The 20383-nt window shown below is 42.8% G+C and overlaps 1 protein-coding gene across 1 annotated transcript in view; it reads right to left on the reverse strand.

The window, feature by feature from the left end:
* Positions 1-20383, reverse strand: part of DNAH3 (dynein axonemal heavy chain 3) — a 730495-nt gene that overhangs the window by 463751 nt on the left and 246361 nt on the right. Inside the window, exon 13 of the mRNA XM_077448990.1 lies at positions 13020-13198. Within this exon, the coding sequence (XP_077305116.1) occupies positions 13020-13198 (179 nt within the window). The remainder of the gene's footprint in view (positions 1-13019; positions 13199-20383) is intronic.

Raw genomic sequence — 20383 nt, forward strand, 5'->3', positions numbered from 1 at the left:
CAAGGAAATTGCTGAGAGGCATGTTGAGCCCATTGAATTTTTTTTTTTTTTTGTCCCAAGTGATTGAATAATGAAAAAAAAAAAGGTTTACAAAAAGTTGTCACTAAATGATATATTGCTCCCACATGCCATACAGTGGGGTTCGAAAGTTTGGGCACCCCAGGTAAAAATGTGTATTAATGTGCATAACGAAGCCAAGGAAAGGTGGAAAAATCTCCAAATGCATCAAATTACAGATAAGACATTCTTATAATATGTAAAAAAAAAAGTCTGATTTTATTTCCATCATTTACACTTTCAAAATTACAGAAAACAAAAAAATGCTGTCTGCAAAAGTTTGGGCACCCTGCAGAATTTATAGCATGCACTGCCCCCTTTGCAAAGCTGAGACCTGCCAGTGTCATGGATTGTTCTCAATCATCCTCTGGGAAGACCAGGTGATGTCAATCTCAAAGGTTTTAAATGGCTTTTAAATTCATCTGACCTTGCCTCAACAATCAGCACCATGGGTTCTTCTAAGCAGTTGTCTAGAAAACTGAAACTGAAAATAGTTGACGCTCACAAAGCTGGAGAAGGCTATAAGAAGATAGCAAAGCGTTTTCAGATGTCAATATCCTCTGTTCAGAATGTAATTAAGAAATGGCAGTCATCAGGAACAGTGGAAGTTAAAGCAAGATCTGGAAGACCAAGAAAAATATCAGACAGAACAGCTCGCATTATTGTGAGAAAAGCAATTCAAAACCCACGTTTGACTGCACGATCCCTCCAGAAAGATCTGGCAGACACTGGAGTTGTGGTACACTATTCCACTATAAAGAGATACTTGTGCTCTTCATGGAAGAGTCATCAGAAGAAAACCTCTTCTATGTCCTCACCACAAAAATCTGCGTTTGAACATTGCAAATGAACATATAGACAAGCCTGAGGCATTTTGGAAACAAGTTCTGTGGACCGATGAGGTTAAAATATAACTTTTTGGATGGAATGAGAAAAGGTACGTTTGGAGAAGAAAGGGCACAGAATTTAATGAAAAGAACCTCTGTCCAACTGTTAAGCATGGGGGTGGATCAATCATGCTTTGGGGTTGTATTGCAGCCAGTGGCACAGGGAACATTTCACAAGTAGAAGGAAAAATGGATTCAATAAAATTTCAGCAAATTTTGGATGGTAACTTGATGTCATCTGTGAAAAAGCTGAAGTGAAAGAGAGGATGGCTTCTACAAATGGATAATGATCCTAAACACACCTCAAAATACATGGGGGATTACATCAAGAGGCGTAAACTGAAGGTTTTACCATGGCCTTCACAATCTCCTGACCTCAACATTATTGAAAATCTATGGATAGACCTTAAAAGAGCAGTGCGTGACAGACAACCCAGAAATCGCAAAGAACTGGAACACTTTTGTAAGGAAGAATGGGCAAAGATACCTCAAACAAGCATTGAAAGACTCTTGGCTGGCTACAAAAAGCATTTACAAGCTGTGATACTTGCCAAAGGGGGCAGTACAAGATATTAACTTTGCAGGGTGCCCAAACTTTTGCAGATGCCATTTTTTTGTTTTCTGTAAGTTTGAAAGTGTAAATGATGGAAATAAAATCTAACTTTTTTTGACATATTATAAGAATGTCTAGTCTGTAATTTGATGCCATTTGGAGATGTTTCCATCATTCCTTGGCTTCGTTATGCACATTAATACACATTTTTACCTGAGGTGCCCAAACTTTCGATCCCCACTGTAGTTATATGTGGAATTGCACCCCAAAATATATTTTGCTGCTTCTCCTGAGTACGGGGATACCACATGTGTGGGACTTTTTTGGAGCCTTGCCGCGTACGGCATCCCAAAAACCAATCACCGCCTTCAGGATGTCTAAGGGTGCACATTTTTTATTTTACTCCTCATTAACTTATTGTACAGTCTAAACAACGTTGGTGGAAACGGTGACAGTGTAGGATATTCCAGCTGCGGTGTCTGATATTCACCTTCACGGATAAAGACTTTTTTACTCACATTTTCCTATGCCAGAGGGATTGTTTTTAATCACAATAAGGCAATTCTGGGTGTCAAGTGATTTGTATTGATATTATAAGAGCGACCATATGTAAATCTGTAGGAATAAGTGATTACATGTAACCTATAGTAATAAGGTTTAAATTTGCTCAATATCAGATTGGTTTAAGTTGTGCAGTCAGATTACATGATATTTAATGGTGGAAGGCACTGTTTAGACTGTACAATTAGAGCGCTGTTAGTGTTTGACTTTTTAGGTCGGCCACATTGTATATGACTGTCTTTTGATATATAATAGCTGCTAAAACTTTTAAGAGGAGCGAGCACCTCATATCAATTAGCGATATTAGTTGACTGGCATACATGAGCGCTGGGTTCAGGTGTTTGGCGTGATAGTATAGATTGCACATATTCCTGAAAAAATTGTTTATTACTCCTCACTACCTATCACAGTTTCGAAGGCCATACAATGCCAAAATAGCACAACCCCCCCCCCCCCCAAATGATTCCATTTTGGAAAGTAGACACCCCAAGCTATTTGCTGAGAGGCATGTTGAGTCCATGGAATATTTTATATTTTGCCACAAGTTGCGGGAATATTACAAACTTTTTTTTTTTTTTTTTTGCACAAAGTTGTCACTAAATGATATATTGCTCACACATGCTATGAGCATATGTGAAATGATACCCCAAAATACATTCTGCTTCTTCTCCTGAGTACGGTGATACCACATGTGTGGGACTTTTTGGGAGCCTAGCCGCGTACGGGACCCCGAAAACCAAGCACCGCCTTCAGGATTTCTAAGGGCATTAATTTTTTATTTCACTGAGCCTGAATCTGACAGATGAGTGACTTCCTCTTCACTATCTGTCATGCTCAGAAATGTGTAGGCCTCTTCACTAGTGTACCTTCGCTTTGCCATTTTGGGCTCTAAATTTAGTGGTACACTAGTGAGATTCACAGGTAAAAAAGCACCTAGGCTGTCAGTGACTGTATAAAATGCTACCAAAAAGAACTGTTAGCGATCACAGGGATCAGGCCTGAGTCTGCGAATGCTGCAGTTATGTGTTTAGTGTTGTAAGTGACAGTGATCGATCGACACTGCACTTGGGTGGGCTTGGTGGAGGGGCAAAACGCAGGTGCTAGCAGGTATCTGGACTGATCCCGCTAACAATGCATCTTTTGGAACCCTAAACTGCTGGGGACGCTAGTATAGATCTGATCAGATATTGATAGTTTCTGATACTATACCACTAAGGGAGGTGTATGCTTTGCGCGTGGGTGTTAGCGGTACTGGCACTAACCTAGCGCTGCCTGGGGTGATGCAGACCCTATCTGACCCTAAAACCTAATTGATATCACCTGCTGGGTGATCAGGGGGTTAAATCTTTATTGGGTAATAAATGGCGGGTGCCCTGATGCTATAAAAAGCAAACCAACTAACCAGCGTCCCCCGTAACACTTATACGGTGATCACTGGTGAAAGGGTTAACTAGGGGCAATCAGGAGGTTAAAACCTTTATTAGGTAGTATATGGGGGTACCTGAAGCTATATAAAAACCTGACGGGGAACCTAAATAACTAAATAACTAACTGGCTAACCAGTGTCACCAGTGACACTTATACGGTGATCACTGGTGAAAGGGTTAACTCTAGGGGCAATCAGGGGGATAAAACCTTTATTAGGTTATATATGGGGGTACCCAACGCTATAAAAACCTGGCGGTGAACCTAAAAAATAACTAGCTACCTAGCGGCACCAGTGACACTAATGCAGCGATCCGAAAAACGATCGCTTAGCGACACTGGGAAAAGGGGGTGAAAGGGTTACCTGGGGGGCAATCAAGGGGTTAAACCTTTATTAGGGGGGGTAGGGGGCTACCCTGGACCTAACACTAACTGCCCTGACACTTTTTACAGTCACAACGGACACTAAATGCAGTGATCAGTAAATAAATGATCAATGCAATCAGTGACACTATGACTGGGGGGGGGGGCAGGGGGTGATCGGGGGGTGATCAGGGGGTGACTGGGGTGAAAAGTGTGCCTACGTGTCAGTGTAGTGTTGGTGCCCTTACTATGATGTCTTCTCTCCTCGCCGTCTGGTCAAAAAGACCGCCACAAGGAGAGTGACATCACTTCCTCTGCCTGTGTTTGCACTACACAGGCAGGGGAAGCTTCTCATTCGCCAGGAGCGATCGCGAGGGAATGGCCGTCCCCTCATTCCGGATCGCTCCTGAAGCAAAATGGACTGCCACAGCCAGCGGGAGGGGGTCCGATCGGACCCCCCACCTGCTGGAAGGCAGGCCCGCACGGGTATGTGCTTGTGCCTGTCCGTGCCATTGTGCCGACGTATAATTACATGCGGCAGTCCTTAACTGGTTAAAAAAACAAAAAAAAATTATCCCCTGGTGTAGATCCAATGTCAATTGCGATGCCTGCCACCGCTGCTGACCCCAAAAAAAAGAAGCTCCCCTCCCAATAAAGGCTCATGCCAAATAACAGCTCTGCCGCTAAATAAACTAAGGGGCAGGGCCACCTGGTGGCATCACTGGATGGCCTGTCCCCTTGAGAGATCACTGACCCAGCATGCCCTGTCTGATAAGCCCCCGCCCACAGACCACCACAATGACCAGCCAGGGTTGTGGGGAAGAGCATGTGGACAAGGCGCTTTGGGGGGACACCCCATGAAGATGGTTCAGGAGGGGGGCACTCGCTCTACCATCTCTTTCCTGACCTTCTGGACTGCATGCTCGAATAAGGGTCTGGTATGGATTTTGGGGGAACCCCACGCCATTTCTTTTTTAAATTTTGCATGGCTCTATACCAAATTCTAGGGATAACCACTATGATAATGGATACATTTCTGTATTTAATTGCTCATCCAATTTTTTGCATTTTGTTTTATAATTTTCACCAAAAAAAACACATTTTTTCACTTACTTACGTATGCGTATAAGGTGACAGTGAAACTGTTGACTCAAAATATTGATGTAAAAAATCTGATTTACATCTATTAATAAACCCACTACTGGACCAAGGTAAAAACATAAAGTAAAAAAAACACATTTCAAAAATGAAATGGAACAACTTCTCCTACAGATGTATCTGTGCAAGCCATTTTCAACTAAATGTAATAGTACCTTAATCAAAGGGCATGTCACATCAACATACAATTAATTAAAAATAATGTAGTGCCATCATGTTTGATAAAATAAACAGATACAAAGCTAACACATCTGACAAGATTAAATGAAACAATTACCATAGAACATGGAACACACTTAATGAAAGGAAAACAACTATCAATGGTATAAATATAACCTACTTACTTCCGCAACACTGTACATCTGCTTTGAAATGTAATAGATATTACACTTTAGATATAAAACTTTGCAATTTGAGTACACATACATTCCTAAGTATGTTTCTATTATAATCATTAATAAGCTTGCAAGACTAAATGAGTTGGTCTTGAATATGAACAATTCAAAATGGATACTGAATACATTTTAGATTGTCGTTTTAGCGGGTATCTGCAATTTTTAGTGGTACAGCGACATTGCGACCGACAGATCGGAGACTTTTGACACTTTTTTGGGACCACTGCCATTTTTTACAGCGATCAGTGCTATAAAAATGCACTGATTACTGTGTAAATGTCACTGGCAGGGAAGAGGTTAACACTAGAGGGTGACCAAGGGGTTAATTGTGTGTTCCCTCACTGTGTTCTACCTTTATTGGGATTGACTAGGAGAGGAGCCATATCGTTTGATCCTACTTAGTAGGAACAAACAATATGTCTCTTCTCTGACAGCACAGGGATTTGTGCGTTTTGTGCGATCGTGCCCACCGGCCATGTGCAGCAGGTGCGCACACGTGCCCTCTGGTGGCCGAAAAAGGGTAGGACGTACCCGTATGGGATTTCACCCAGAAGAGCCATTGTGCCTCAGTATATCTGCGTGACACGGTCGGCAAGTGGTTAACATTGAAACCAGTCACACTTTGGGGATCATTTATGAATGTCTTCACACATTTTTTTCAACCTGGATTTAAACATTTTTCTAATTTAATCCAATTAGAAAATGCATGAATCTTGGGAGAAAACATTTATAAATATACTTGGTTGTGCATTCATCAAATCATAGAGTAACAGTTCCTAAATGCTACAATAATTCCAATGGTAATTATGTCATTACAAAATTATTAATTTCTCTTACTAGAAAATTACAGCTTAACTTTTTTATTACACGCATATCATGCTGTGAACATGGCAGTGAAATATTGTAACACTTAAAAAAAAAAAAAAAAAAAAAGTTTAAATCTTAATGGGCTACTCTTCTTCTAGGTTAAAACGATGATGTCCAATGGCTGTTAACACACATTTCTTGATCATACATCACGGGACACAGGAGCTTCATTACATAGTGGGTTATATAGGCACCTCTGGTGATTGGACACTGGTTAACCCCCAATTAAGGAGAATTCCTCCCCTATATAACCCCTCCCATATGGGAGGCACCTCAGTTTTTTCACCAGTGTTCATGGTGGTTGGTCACGTAAAACATGTGCTCTGAAGAAAGCTCTGTGCAGGTCCCTGTGGGGGCCTAAGGGCTACATCAAACCGGATCCATATCTCGGGCCAATATTTTGACTCCCAAGATGGTATGGTACCCGGGCCTCGTCATCTGAAGAAACAAGGTTTTGCCTGTAAGTCCTCTCCTATTGGAAGACTGGGCTCTGGGAAAACCAGACTTGGTGTACTATTTACATAGTGGCACGAAAGTTTCTGGCAGAGTCTTTTGCAAGGTCCAGGTAGGAGGTTCTTCTGAGAAGGAACCCCAAAAAAACCTGAAGGTTGGCACAACTCTGCCCGCCATGATGGGTGAAGGCTGGAATCTGTCTGTTTTCAGCAATTCCTGCGGCAAGGACAGGTAAAGGAAGTTAATCCTATATAAAAATGTATATTATGGATTTCTTCATTGAGTAGTTGTATGTCTTACCTGGTTTCCACCACTAGAGGGAGTAAGAGCAGCCTGATGCATACTTACATGCCTTTCAGATACACACGCTCAGTGAAGCCTGGTTCTCCCAGATGACTCACGTCTCCGCTGCAATCCCTGCCACAATAAAGGTAATACAGGGGTCCCACGTAGTCTGGGGGTCCCGCACAGCTCCGATGGTGGTCCCCCTTACCCCCTGGACGTCCGGTGGTCCTCGTGCACACGCGCTAAGCGCGCTCCCGTGCTAATGGAGGGGGGAGTGTGGTTGTGAGCCGTGCACGTTGGTGTGCACGGCGCTGTACTGCGCTGGCGCCAGGCGGCAATTAAAAAAAAAAAAAAAGCCCAGAGTGCCAGGGGGCTGTAAGTGGAGACACAGGAGCTGTGGGCAGTAAGCATCCCAAGGGATTGGATCCAGGCAAACCTAAGACACCTACTCAGCATCAGGTTGTGCAGTTTAAGCATATATATTTATTGTAAGACTTTGAGCACAACAGTGATTGCACTTTGTACTAGTACCTCTGCTTTGTAGCTTAGGACTATGTCTCCTCGTAAGAGGGTCTCAGGGGGAGGTAACAAAGGCACTGGTAAGTCACCGCCTAGGTCTAAGGGTTTTAAAAATGCCTGTAGGTTACCATCCCCCCCCTGCAAGACTGGAGACAGCCTCACAGGATGAGTCAGTGCCCCTGTCAGGTTTTGCAGCCTCTCCTAATGTCTCCTAGTGCCCCGGTATATGTCACTGAGGACTACCTTAGGGCTACATTGGAGGGTTTTGAAGGGAGAATCATGAATTTTATTTCAGCTTCCCTGAAAGATAGCAGGAAAAGGGGTAGATCACCTCCCTCTGCTGAGATTCCTCTCTCAGGTGACACTTCTGACAATGAGGAGAGATCCCTATCTTGAGACAGGGATCATGAGCAGTCAGATGAATCAGAGGAAGAGGAGAGAGTCCCCTCCTCCCAGGCGCTCAGAAAACAGGTGCAGTATTATACTGAATTGGTGCGTACCACATTCAGAATGCCTGCTGTTGAGGTCGCTACGTCCTCTGTTTCTTCCCTGGGAATCAGAAAAATCCCACAGACTGCCTTTTCCTTTCCAATTCATCCCTTAATGGATAAATTGTTGTATGAGGATTGGGGACATCCCGATAAACTGTTTGCTCCTTCTAAAAGGTTTTCTATGCTTTATCCTCTGGAGGAAAGTTTCACCAAGAAATGGGGGGTCCCATCTGTCGATGCGGCTGTTTCTTGCGTGAATAGAAACCTGACCTGTCCTTTGGATAATGCTCAGGTATTTAAGGATCCAACTGATAAGAAGCTGGAAACCTTATTGAAAGCCTCCTTTTCCATGACTGGCGCAGTAGTGCAACCTACAGTCGCAGCCATGGGGTTGTGTCAGTTCCTAAAGGAACAAGTTAAGCAGATGCTTGGCCTCCTTCCCAGTGAGGAAGTGGAGAACTATGCAGAAAAGCCTCAAATTCAGTTTTTTATGATTGATGCGATTTTGGATTCTGTCCAACAAGCATCTCGTTTGTCTCTCCTTTTGGTACACATGTGAAGGGCCCTAGGGCTAAACAATTGGGCAGCTGAGCTATCATGCAAGAAGCATTTGATTGGGTTCCCGTTTAAGGGGGAACGTTTATTTGGAGAAGAATTAGACAAGTTCGTCCAAAGAATTTAAGGGGGTAAATCTACTCTCCTTCCAATCAAAAGGAGCAAACGTCCATCATTTAGGCGTTCTCTCTCTCCCGGAGCATCAAGCTCTAAGCAGTGGCGACGGCCTTTCCTAACCTCCCCCTACAGGAAAGGCTCAAGGCTGGGCCCAGGGGCAGGAAAAGACTTGGGAGCGAAAGCCTGCCAAGCAGAGCCCAAAAGCTTCCTTGTGAAGGGGCGCCCCCGCTCGGCCGAGTGGGGGGAAGGCTCCTGCAGTTTGCAGAAGCGTGGCGGGAAGAGATCCGGGACAAGTGGGTAGTCTCCTCGGTATCTCTGGGCTACAAGCTAGAGTTTCAGGAGATTCTACCTTCTCGCTTTCTAAGGTCAAGGATCACCAGGGATCCAGTAAAGCAAAGACCGCTTTTCCTGGCCTTAGATCACTTACTATCCCAGGGGGTGATAGTGGAAGTGGACCCAAAAGAACAGGGTTCAGGCTTTTACTCAAATCTCTTCACCATTCCAAAGCCAAATGGAGGTGTCAGACCTATCCTGGATCTGAAGGATCTGAACCGTTTTTTACGCACGGGTCCTTCCGAATGCAGTCAATACACGCTGTGGTCTCCTCCCTGCAAGGGGGAGAGTTTATGGCATCAATAGATATCAAGGATGCATATCTTCATGTGCCAATATTTTCTGCACACCCAAAGTATCTAAGGTTCGCGGTAGAGCGGCGCCATTTTCAATTTGTGGCTTTGCCGTTCGGGCTCGCTACGGCTCCTCGAGTCTTCACAAAGATTCTAGACCCTCTCTTGGCAAACCTAAGAGCTCAGGGTATAGCTGTCATGGCGTATCTAGACGATTTGCTTCTCATAGAGAAAACAGTAGCGCTCCTGAACCACAGTGTTACCAGAACACTAGACCTCCTGGAACGCCTAGGTTGGATTATAAACCTAGAAAAATCGTCCCTACAGCCTGCTACCAGGTTGGAGTACCTGGGTATGGTCATCGACACCGCTCAAGGCGGGGTGTTTCTACCAAGGCCAAAGGCCTTGGCCATTGGGGGTCTGATGCGCCTAATTCTGGGCAGAAGATCTTCCCCATTCGGTTGTGCATGAGACTGTTAGGAAAAATGGTCGCCTCCTTCGAGGCCGTTCCATTCGCCCAGTTCCACTCAAGGCCTCTGCAAAGATGCATCCTTGCGGCGTGGAACAGGAAGCTCCAGGCCTTGGATCTTCCTATGTGTCTGTCCCCAGGGACACGCAAGAGTCTCATTTGGTGGTTACAAACCGAGAATTTGCTGAAAGGCAAAACTTTTCTTCCGCTTCCATGGAAGATTATTATGACAGATGCCAGCCTGACGGGCTGGGGAGCAGTGTTGGAGGAGACGTGCTCGCAGGGGAAATGGTCTGCGATCGAGAAGCTATTGCCCATAAATGTCTTGGAAATCCGGGCAGTTTATATGGCTCTCATAAAGTGGTCTTACAGACTACGGGGTCTCCCTGTTCGGGTTCAGTCCGACAATGCCACAGCAGTGGCCTATATCAATCACCAGGGTGGTACCAGAGGCTGGTTGCACAAAAAGAGGTGAATCGCATACTTGCCTGGGCAGAAAGGCATGTTCCATCCCTTTCTGCAGTCCTCATTCCAGGAGTGGAAAATTGGCAGGCGGATTTTCTGAGCCACCAGCAGTTGTGCCCAGGAGAATGGGCTCTGCACCCCGACGTGTTTTCAGAACATATGTCGCAGGTGGGGTACTCCAGACTTAGATCTGTTTGCGTCCAGAATCAACAGAAAGCTGGACAAATTCGTGTCAAGGACAAGAGATGTTCTTGCTCAGGGGTCGGATGCTCTGACAGTTCCCTGGGATCAGTACAATCTAATTTATGCCTTCCCCCGTGCCCGCTTCTGTCACGGTTCCTGGGAAGAATCAAGAGGGAAACAAAGTCTGTGCTTTTGGTAGCCCCGGCTTGGCCCAGGCGACCTTGGTACGCAGAGATCATTAAGTTGGCAGTAGGCAGGCCATGGATCCTTCCTCTCCGGCCAGATCTGCTCTCACAGGATCCAATTTACCATCCTGCTTTACGCAGTCTGAATTTGACGGTTTGGCTGCTAAGACCCACATTCTGAGGGATCGTGGGCTTTCGGGGCCAGTCCTTTCTACTCTGGTCAATGCCAAAAAGCCGGCCTCCAGGCTTATTTACTACAAGATCTGGAAGGCATATGTTTTTCTGGTGTGAACTCAGGGAATGGCATCCTAGAAAGTATGTCATTAGCAGGATCTTGGCCTTTCTCCAGTCAGGCCTAGAAATGAATTTGGCCGTAAGCACTATCAAGGTGCAGATTTCGGCCTTGTCAGTGTTTTTTTCAGAAGCCACTTGCATCACATTCCCTGGTGCGGGCTTTCATCCAGGGGGCCATGCGGATAAGACCGCCAGTCAAACCTCCGGTATGCCCATGGGATCTGAATTTGGTTCTCTCAGCTTTGCAGGGGCAACCATTTGAACCTTTGCATCTGGCTTTATTAGTCCTTTTTGACTAAAAAATAGGTTTTCTTGGTAGCCATTTCCTCGGCTAGGAGAGTGTCAGAGCTAGCAGCTCTCTCCAGCAAGGAACCGTATCTAATTATTCATAAGGACCGGGTGGTAATGCGTCCCAACAGGTCCTTTCTGCCTAAGGTGATTTCAGGATTCCATTTGAATCAAGATGTAATCCTACCATCCTTTTTTCCAGACCCACAGTCCGCAGAAGAAGAGTTTTTGCACACTTTGGATGTGGTAAGGGCAATCAGTATCTATCTTCAGGCAACTGCTCAGATAAGGAAAACTGATTGCTTATTTATTTTGCCGGAAGGCCCTAGGAAGGGCCAGGCGGCATCAAAATCCACTCTCTCAAGGTGGATTAGACAGATTATTTCTCAGGCCTATAGTGTTAAAGGGAAAGATCCCTCCTTTTCAAGTGAAAGCGCACTCAACTAGGCCTGTAATTGCTTCTTGGGCAGTGCATCACCAGGCCTCCCTGGCTCAGATCTGTAAGGCTGCAACTTGGTCATCAGTCCACACATTCACCAGATTCTATCAGGTGGATGTCAGAGGGCAAGAGGATATCGCCTTTGGGCACAGTGTACTGCAGGCTGCAGTTTAGGTCCTCCGGTCTATGGCGGTCTATTATTATGATCTGTGTCTCCCTCCCCTCAATCGGAGCATTGCTATGGGACATCCCACTATGTAATGAAGCTCCTGTGTCCCGTGATGTATGATCAAGAAAATAGGATTTTTATATACAGTGTCAGGTCACCTTGAGGCGAGGTGACAGGTGCACACCGTAGGGATCTGGAGTGCACCGCAAGGTTGTGGACCCTACGGTGACTGCTGCAGATGGGGGACAGATCCCACTGGGGCTAGAGCGTAAGATTCCCTGGGGCGCGGAGTCTAAGAGCCAGCAGGTGTTCACCAGAGCCCCTGGTGGTGAGGATGGACTTGGCTGCAACTGGCTCCAGGTCGCGACCCCCAGGGTCCCCCAGCTCACACCCCCAGTAGGCAACAGGAGGATAGGGATGGAGAGGGACAAAGCCAAGGTCGGGGCCACAAGCAGACAAGAATAGTCGGGTACACGCCAAAAGGTCAGGATCATAGGCAAACAGGGATAGTCAAGACACGCCAAAGTCGGTAACGGAAAACAGTAGCAGAGCACACGGCAGGAAACAGGAAGCTAACACACAAAGGAATACACAATGGTTGATCAGCACTGATGGCCTGCAGTGCACAGGTTAATATAGGGCTCCCTGATAGGGCCTGGGGTGGAGCCATGCTTAGAGGAGAGGTTATTAAAACCACCAGGTGGAAGTGGCTGGCCTCTCAGTCTGAACACATGAGAGGAGGTAAGCAAACACAGCAAAGATCACTGCATAACCATGACATACAGCTTACCTGTAAAATCCTTTTCTTGAGAGTACATCACGGGACACAGGGCTCCCGCCCCTCTTGGGTTTTACTTGGTTTCCTATTGCTTGCTACAAAACTGAGGTGCCTCCCATATGGGAGGGGTTATATAGGGGAGGAATTCTCCTTAATTGGGGGTTAACCAGTGTCCAATCACCAGAGGTGCCTATATAACCCACTATGTAATGAAGCTCCTGTGTCCCGTGATGTACTCTCAAGAAAAGGATTTTACAGGTAAGCTGTATATAAAAATACAAATTTTTACTGTCATAATGTATGACAACTTATTTGGCTTGAGTAGTTATCTGATTGAATAAGAAGTTACTGATCCATGTCTCACATGAAGACTTATATTCTTGTAAGTAGTCTATTAAATCTGACATTCATAGACTGGTGCAAACAAAAGTACTTGCCTTATATTCAACTCCCTGTTTTCATCTACTTCATACTGGATAAGCTGATCCTTTAACTTTTGAGCTCTGGCACAAAGATCCTCATTAAAGCGTAAAGCATCCAGGCAAAACATGGCAAGAGGTACTGTGATTTGCATGGATGCAATCTCTCCCTGAAGCTGTGATAAGTTATTGATTTTCTGTAGGAAGAAAAAAGACTTGTATTACAGAATTTCAAACATTGAAAACCATTAACATTTAAAATCAAATTGATTCTATTTTTGGTTAACAGAAAAAGTGATACATCAATGTTTAAAAAAATGCTCCCATAGACACCTAAAAGGTAGATAAACGAAAATTATGAATTTTAGTTAAACACAAAATATAGATGGCTTGTATTTTCAGGATTCAAGTACTATAAATAATAGCAAACATACTAAATCCCCAACAAGAACTATGCCCTGTATTACACAGTTAGTATAGCATGCATTTTAACCACATCATATACAACATGTAGACCATAATTTATGTTTATTTTTGTCCAAATATATTCTGCAACACAGTCATATCTCAACCCATTTATGGTTTGTAATTCACTGTGTGATTTGCATATATCATACAACATTATTAGCAACAAGTCAGCATATGTAAATGTTGCTATGTGGGTAATAGGCCTCATGGTACACATTAGATTTCAATGTATCATTAAAGGAAAATAGCAAAATATACCGTATTTTCCTCAACAGATCATTTAGGTGCAGGGATCTCCAACCAATATGAATTAAGTGAAGTTTAATAGGTTGAAAAATAACCAAAAAACACCCCAGTGAAAATACTACCCCCTACTAACCTAATATTATATATGTTTACACTCACCACGCACTTTATTAGGTACACCTGGCTAGTACTGTGTTGGACCTCGTTTCGGCTTCAGAACTGGCTTAGATCTTTGTGGCATAGATTCAATAAGGTGTTGGAAACATTCCTCTGAAATTTTGGTCCATATGACATGATAGTATCACGCAGATGCTGCAGGTTTGTTGGCTGCACATCCATGATGTGAATCCCCGTTCCCCCACATCCTAAAGGTGCTCTATTGGATTGAGATCTGGTGACTGTGGAGGCCATTGGAGTACAATGACCTCATTGTCATGTTCAAGAAACTAGTTTGAGATGATTTGAGCTTTGTGACATGGTGAATTATCCTGCTGGAAGTAGCATCAGAAGATTGATACACTGTAGTCGTAAAGGGATGGACCTGGTCAGCAACTCAGGTAGGCTGTGGCATTTAAACAATGCTTAATTGGCACTAAGGGGTCCAAAGTGTGCCAAGAAAATATCCCCCACACGATTACACCACCACAACTAGCCCGAACTGTTGATATAAGGCAGGATGGATCCATGCTTTCATGCTGTTTACGCCAAATTCTGACTTTACCATCTGAATGTCGCAGCTGAAATTCATCAGACCAGGCAATGTTTTTCCAATCTTCTATTGTCTAATTTTGGTGAACCTGTGTGGATTGTAGCCTCAGTTTCCTGTTCTTAGCTGACAGGAGTGGCATCCGGTGTGATCTTCTGCTGCTGTAGTCCATCTCCTTCAAGGTTCGATGTGTTGTACATTTAGAGATGGTATACTACACACCTTGGTTGTAACCTCGAACCAGTCTACCCATTTTCCTTTGACCTCTGACATCAACAAGGCATTTTCTTCCACACAACTGCCACACACTGGATATTTTCTCTTTTTCGGACCATTCTCTATAAACTCTAGAGATGGTTGTGTGTGAAAATCCAAATAGATTAGCAGTTTTTGAAATATTAAGACCAGCCTGTCTGGCACCAACAACCATGCCACTTTCAAAGTCCCTGAAATCCTCTTTCATCCCCATTCTGATGCTCGGTTTGAACTTCAGCGCCTTTACCACATCTAGATGCCTAAGTGCATTGAGTTGCTGCCATGTAATTGACTGATTAGCAATTTGTCTTACCAAGCAATTGAACAGGTGTACCTAATAAAGTGGCTGGAGAGTGTATATTGCAGCTGCCACAGTGTACTCACAGTCCACCACAATAAATATAACTAGAAAAAACAGTGCCACGCAATAATGCTATATATTCTTATAGATAAATACTACTAAATCAACTGTAAATAATGTAATCCACTCCGATTTGTGAAATGTAGTAAGTGCCCACAAACCTAAAAATCCAGCATTTGTAAAAATGCACTGTGTATCACAGTCCATGTCCTTATTTTACATATACTGTCCAGATCTTCTCTGTAGTGATGTGACACGGGGCTTAATTTTTATGGAATTGATGTTCAAATACACCGTGCAATCCCATCACCATATCAATATTGCTCTCACCTCCTTTGACCCACGCTTAATAAGGTCTACTGCATCTTCCTCTTTAAATTAGATTTATAAATGCCAGCAGGTATCTCCTTCACCACTTCCAGGAATTCAATCCATATCCATGCTTAGCCATCCATGGAAATAATGTCACCATTCACGCAAATAAGAGAATGATACTAATAGTGCTTACTGTATGCCAACCTATATATTTGTTAAAACTAATAAAATGCCATGCACATTAATCAAAGATCACAGCATGTATTTCCCTTTAAAATTATCTATGTGAGTGGCATTTTATTAGTTTTAACAGAAAAAAAGGTGGGAATACAGGACATGCACTGTGATACATGGTGGAGTTTTACAAATAGTGAACTTTTGAATTTACGGGCACTTAATACATTTCACAAATAGGGGTGAATTAAGTTATATACAGTTGATTGGTAGTATTTATCTATAAGAATTTATAGCAATATAGCGCACCACTGTTTTGTATTTAATTGTAATAGGTTACTATTCTTTTTCAGAAGATTTGTAATGGCAGCCCCCATATTTCTCAAATGACAGGTTTGTTTCAAGTAAGGGACTACAGTTATATAATGGTTGGAGAGTTTTACTTTAACACCACTGTACTAACTCTTGTGCAAGATCACAGGCTTATTAACTTTCACTTTTTCGAAAGGGCTGGACTGTTTTGATTGTTATATGCATACAATTAAAAACTACTTTGATTTCAATTTCTCCATCATTTGTAAGACAATTTTCACCTATATCACATATGACTGCTACATAATGACATATAAATACAGTACATTCTCAGGCATGGGGAATGTAGATTTATTTTACTCTAATTGCACGATTAAATTTAAAGCACGTGAAGGTAATCTATTTTTTTTCCACTTGATGGAAATGAATGTAGCTACAGCTACATCTGATTGCATTGAAATTACTCCCACCTATATACAAAGCCAATTTTTAACACATCATTAGTGTTGTGACTGAATAACTGCATTGCAGCATGTATTACCGGCCAAAAAAAAGCATCCCCCTACAGAAAAAAGTTAGCATGCAGATCCTTGGGGAGGCTGAAGTCCAGAAAAAAAATAACATTTGCCTGATCCATTTATTTTCAGTCTTATGTCTATGGGTGTCTCCCAAGCCAGCCAGCGACTTGAATGAATGTGGTGAATGTGAAGGCACCAGGTTCCACTATTTTCCCTATATTTTAACTGCAAGCTCTGCTCAACTGCCTTTTGCTCTATTTGCCTGAGGTCAGGTTTGATCACATTCGTACAACCACACTTCTAAATCTGGCACCTGCGCAAGGGGTCTTTTTAGTTAGTTGCTCTTTTTGGTTTTGCCATATCACAGTTTTACATTTTTTATAAAAGCTTCTTTTTGAGCAGAGCTTAACAGCAATCTAATCATGTAACTCATTCACTTGTTTTTGGTTTTCTTGTTTAAAATTCACTACATTTATAATTTGAAAAATGTGAACGTTGCTAAAAACAGGACCAGCACATTATTAGAACAGTAGCATATCAAATTGTTATATAAGCTTTTCCTTCTATATAAAAGTTTAGAGGTTGTGTTCTACAATCTATAGTTCAACCTTTATTAAAAATGTATTCTTAATATTGACAAGCCATGTCATTGTTATTACCCCTGCTTAGTGTTGGAAAAGCAACATTTTAATACCCTGCTAATACCTAGCCCCCCCCCCCCCCCCCGATCCCTGGAAGGATGTTTGGAACCCCCAGGTGGCTTGGTGGGCTAGTATCTCAAACCACAGGGCAACATTTTTGACTCTTTGTGGGATGGAAGAGGTTGGGCACTTTTGACAAATTGACAAAATGCAACTCCAGACTTCTAATCACAGTCAGTACTGAGATAAAGGCATTTAACTCAAGACTGACAAACTGTACACTTCCAACTGTAGGATAGCACCAAGCAGAATGAGTACCTTTGGAATGAGCAGCTCTAACTTCCTGCAAGGTCATCTGGCAGCAGCTTATACCCAGCTCCCCAGGACACTCTTTATCAGGGCTTTTCTCCTCAAGATGCTCCCTATGCAGCCTTCTTCCTGCTCAACTTGTCCTGAATGTCCACTCCAGAACGGCAATATATAATCATTCATGCTTCGTGACACAGGCCAACTCTTATCTTAACCCTCTGCAGGCAGCAAGCCTGGGAGGCAGAGACCCCAACACAGTCTACTCTCCTGGAAGCAGCCCAGCAGTCAAGGGCCCTTCTGAAAGGTCACCCCAAATATTTACTGTATATCCTTCCTCAGCATGCAAAACAGACAATAAACCTCCTAGTGGATGGCCAGAGAGACATAAATGTTCATGGCTCAGAACTATTGCTTTTCTTTGCCTCTACTGACACTCCCTGACAGCAAGCAGAAGTAAGGGGGGGGGGGGGTAGGACAAAAAGTTGGGGCTTTAAATTAACTTTGGTGTTTACCGCTGGGCGGCCATGCTGTCCAGACATTGACACCCTCCTCTGCTGTGGCTGTATCCATATAAGCCTACCTCTGGATGGCCCAGTATCTTTGTTTGGCTCTCTTGCATCACAAACTCCCTGAATCATGTTTTTTTATAAATTTTGAGGTAATGTTGTCATTTGTTTTCTTCACTTGCCCACAGCCTTTTTTTGTAATTTTTTTTGTTTTATATAGCCCCAAACGGTTGGCCTAATACTTTCACCCACTAGCATCCTACCTCATGCACCTTACTATTCTTCATGTACTTCCCCTTCACTTATGGCACTATCAGTATACTTGCACTCTTGTTTACTCATTATCATTGAGGTACACTGTGTACCATGGTAATTGTATAATTTTCACAGAAGCCACTGCTCCTCCCAAGGTTCCGAGTTCAGGAAGATCCAGTTTAGATGATTGTCCATCCCTGGTGGTGCTTTGGATTGCGGTCATGGATCACATTCCCACAGTTCCCATGAATGATGTTCCCAGTGGGCCCTCAGCTCCTTGCAATGCACCTCCCGCACACAGATATACTATTTGTTCTTTTAGTTTCTCCCCGATAGGTTATGATCCTCATGGCAATCCTTGTATTATTTTATTCCAGATCATGCTCTTGCTCCTGAAGAGTGGCAACTACCCAGCCACAAAATGCTTCTAACTAGAAGTCGTACGCTAATTTTATATTGATACACGTTGTGGTAGTGGGACCTTCTACTACCTGGAAGATTGCGGATTTACACCAGATTTTGGATAGTTAGGCACGCTAATTTCACAGCTGTGTGCTGGGCTATATAGTTGTGACCCGACTATGGCTCGGGGCCCCACCCAACAGGAAGTCTATGCATGGGAGTCAGGTGGACTTCCATTCCTCTCCAGGACTCAGAGGCTGCATGGGTGCAGCCAAAGCGTTCATGTCTTCAGGAGGCAGATGTGACAGAGCAGTAAGGCACTGATCAAGAGTAAGCTAGGAGAGAGCTTAACTGTAGGAACCTCTTTTGGTCTGAGGAGCAGACCTAAGGCTTAGGCTAAAGGCCTGAAGCAGTCGTGTGGCAAGAATGTGAGTGAGGAGGCTAAAGTATTGAGTGTGCAAGATACAGTAATGGTGGAACCTCCCTACATGGGCTACTGATGTCTTTGTGAACTTTTCCATGCTTTTAAATAAAAAAGTGGGCTACCAGACCCTTAAAAATACAGTTTGTGACTACCTCACTCATTTGAAAACGCGCCTACTGCTTGAGTCTAATCACCCCGATCTTACATTGTCCATTAAGCCATATTGGTATTAGTATGGAGGCTAAAACACAATCAACCAACTTACCTTTGAATTGTATCATCCTCTATGCGCATAATTGTACAGTATATATATGAATTACAACAAGTTATTTATTATGATTGTGTATTCTTGTCTATTATCCTGTTATTTATAAATTTTCTTGTATACTTTAGTATGATTGTACTTATGAACTACTCTATGAAATGTATCATTAACATGCATTATTATTTTCTACTCTGTTATTGATTTCATTAAATAAATATGTTTTTACCAAACCATTGTACTGTTTTGCAGCTACGTGCTTCATTTAAAGTCCCAACTTTTTGTCCTTCCCCCCCCCCCCTTTTTTCGCCATAAACAGGGATGGGGGCATATGACTTACTTAGGTCACTGCCTCGTATAACGTCCCAAAACACAACAGTTTTTTCTTTTAGCAAGCAGAAGTAAAAAATTAATTGGAGCCAAGGGGAAACCTAATGAATGCAGAGTTATACCAAATTTAAGTGCCGGCTGACTAAAGCATAACTGCAAAACTACATTTAGAATAGAGATACTCCTGCTTAGGGCAGGGTCCCTACAATTGCTTTATAAATTAATGGGAAGAAGTCACTGAATGTTGTCATTAAACTGGCAAAGCGAGAAGTTGCAAACCTGATTCCATTCTCAACTCCCTTAATATTAAAAAAATTTAACAAAAAGGTTTGGATGAAAACAATTTCTTTATTGCTATAATAAATCCATGCAGGAAGGATAAAACTACTGACGTGTTTCACACCATTATAGCAGGTGCTTATTCATAGCCAAGTTTTAATAGTAGTAATAAAAAAAATAATAGTTTTAAAATAATGCCAAAGACATACACATACATATATATATATATATATATATATATATATATATATATATATATATATATATATATATATACATACATACATACACACATACACACACACACACACACACACAAGCAGGCAAAACCGTAAATTGGTGCAATTAGGCATCGTGTATGCCCACTACAGGTGACACAATGCTCTCAGTTTATATAAAGGTAAGTCAGTCGGACTTCTCTCTCACATGATCACAAGGTTAACTCTTCATACAAAAATAAAGGCAAACAAGCCAAACCCATAAAAGATATATAAATAAAGACCAAAAATTTTACGGTGATGCATGCTGACATAATTAAACCACCTGAACAGGTGGAAAATATTCCACTCAAGAAAGTCTTCTAAAAACAAAAGATTGTTTTAAAAAAACTTTCCATAAA

Source organism: Lithobates pipiens, unplaced genomic scaffold, assembly GCF_037356315.1.
Source record: "Lithobates pipiens isolate NorthernLeopardFrog02 unplaced genomic scaffold, aLitPip1_a1.2 Scaffold_22, whole genome shotgun sequence".
Classification (NCBI taxonomy): domain Eukaryota; kingdom Metazoa; phylum Chordata; class Amphibia; order Anura; family Ranidae; genus Lithobates; species Lithobates pipiens.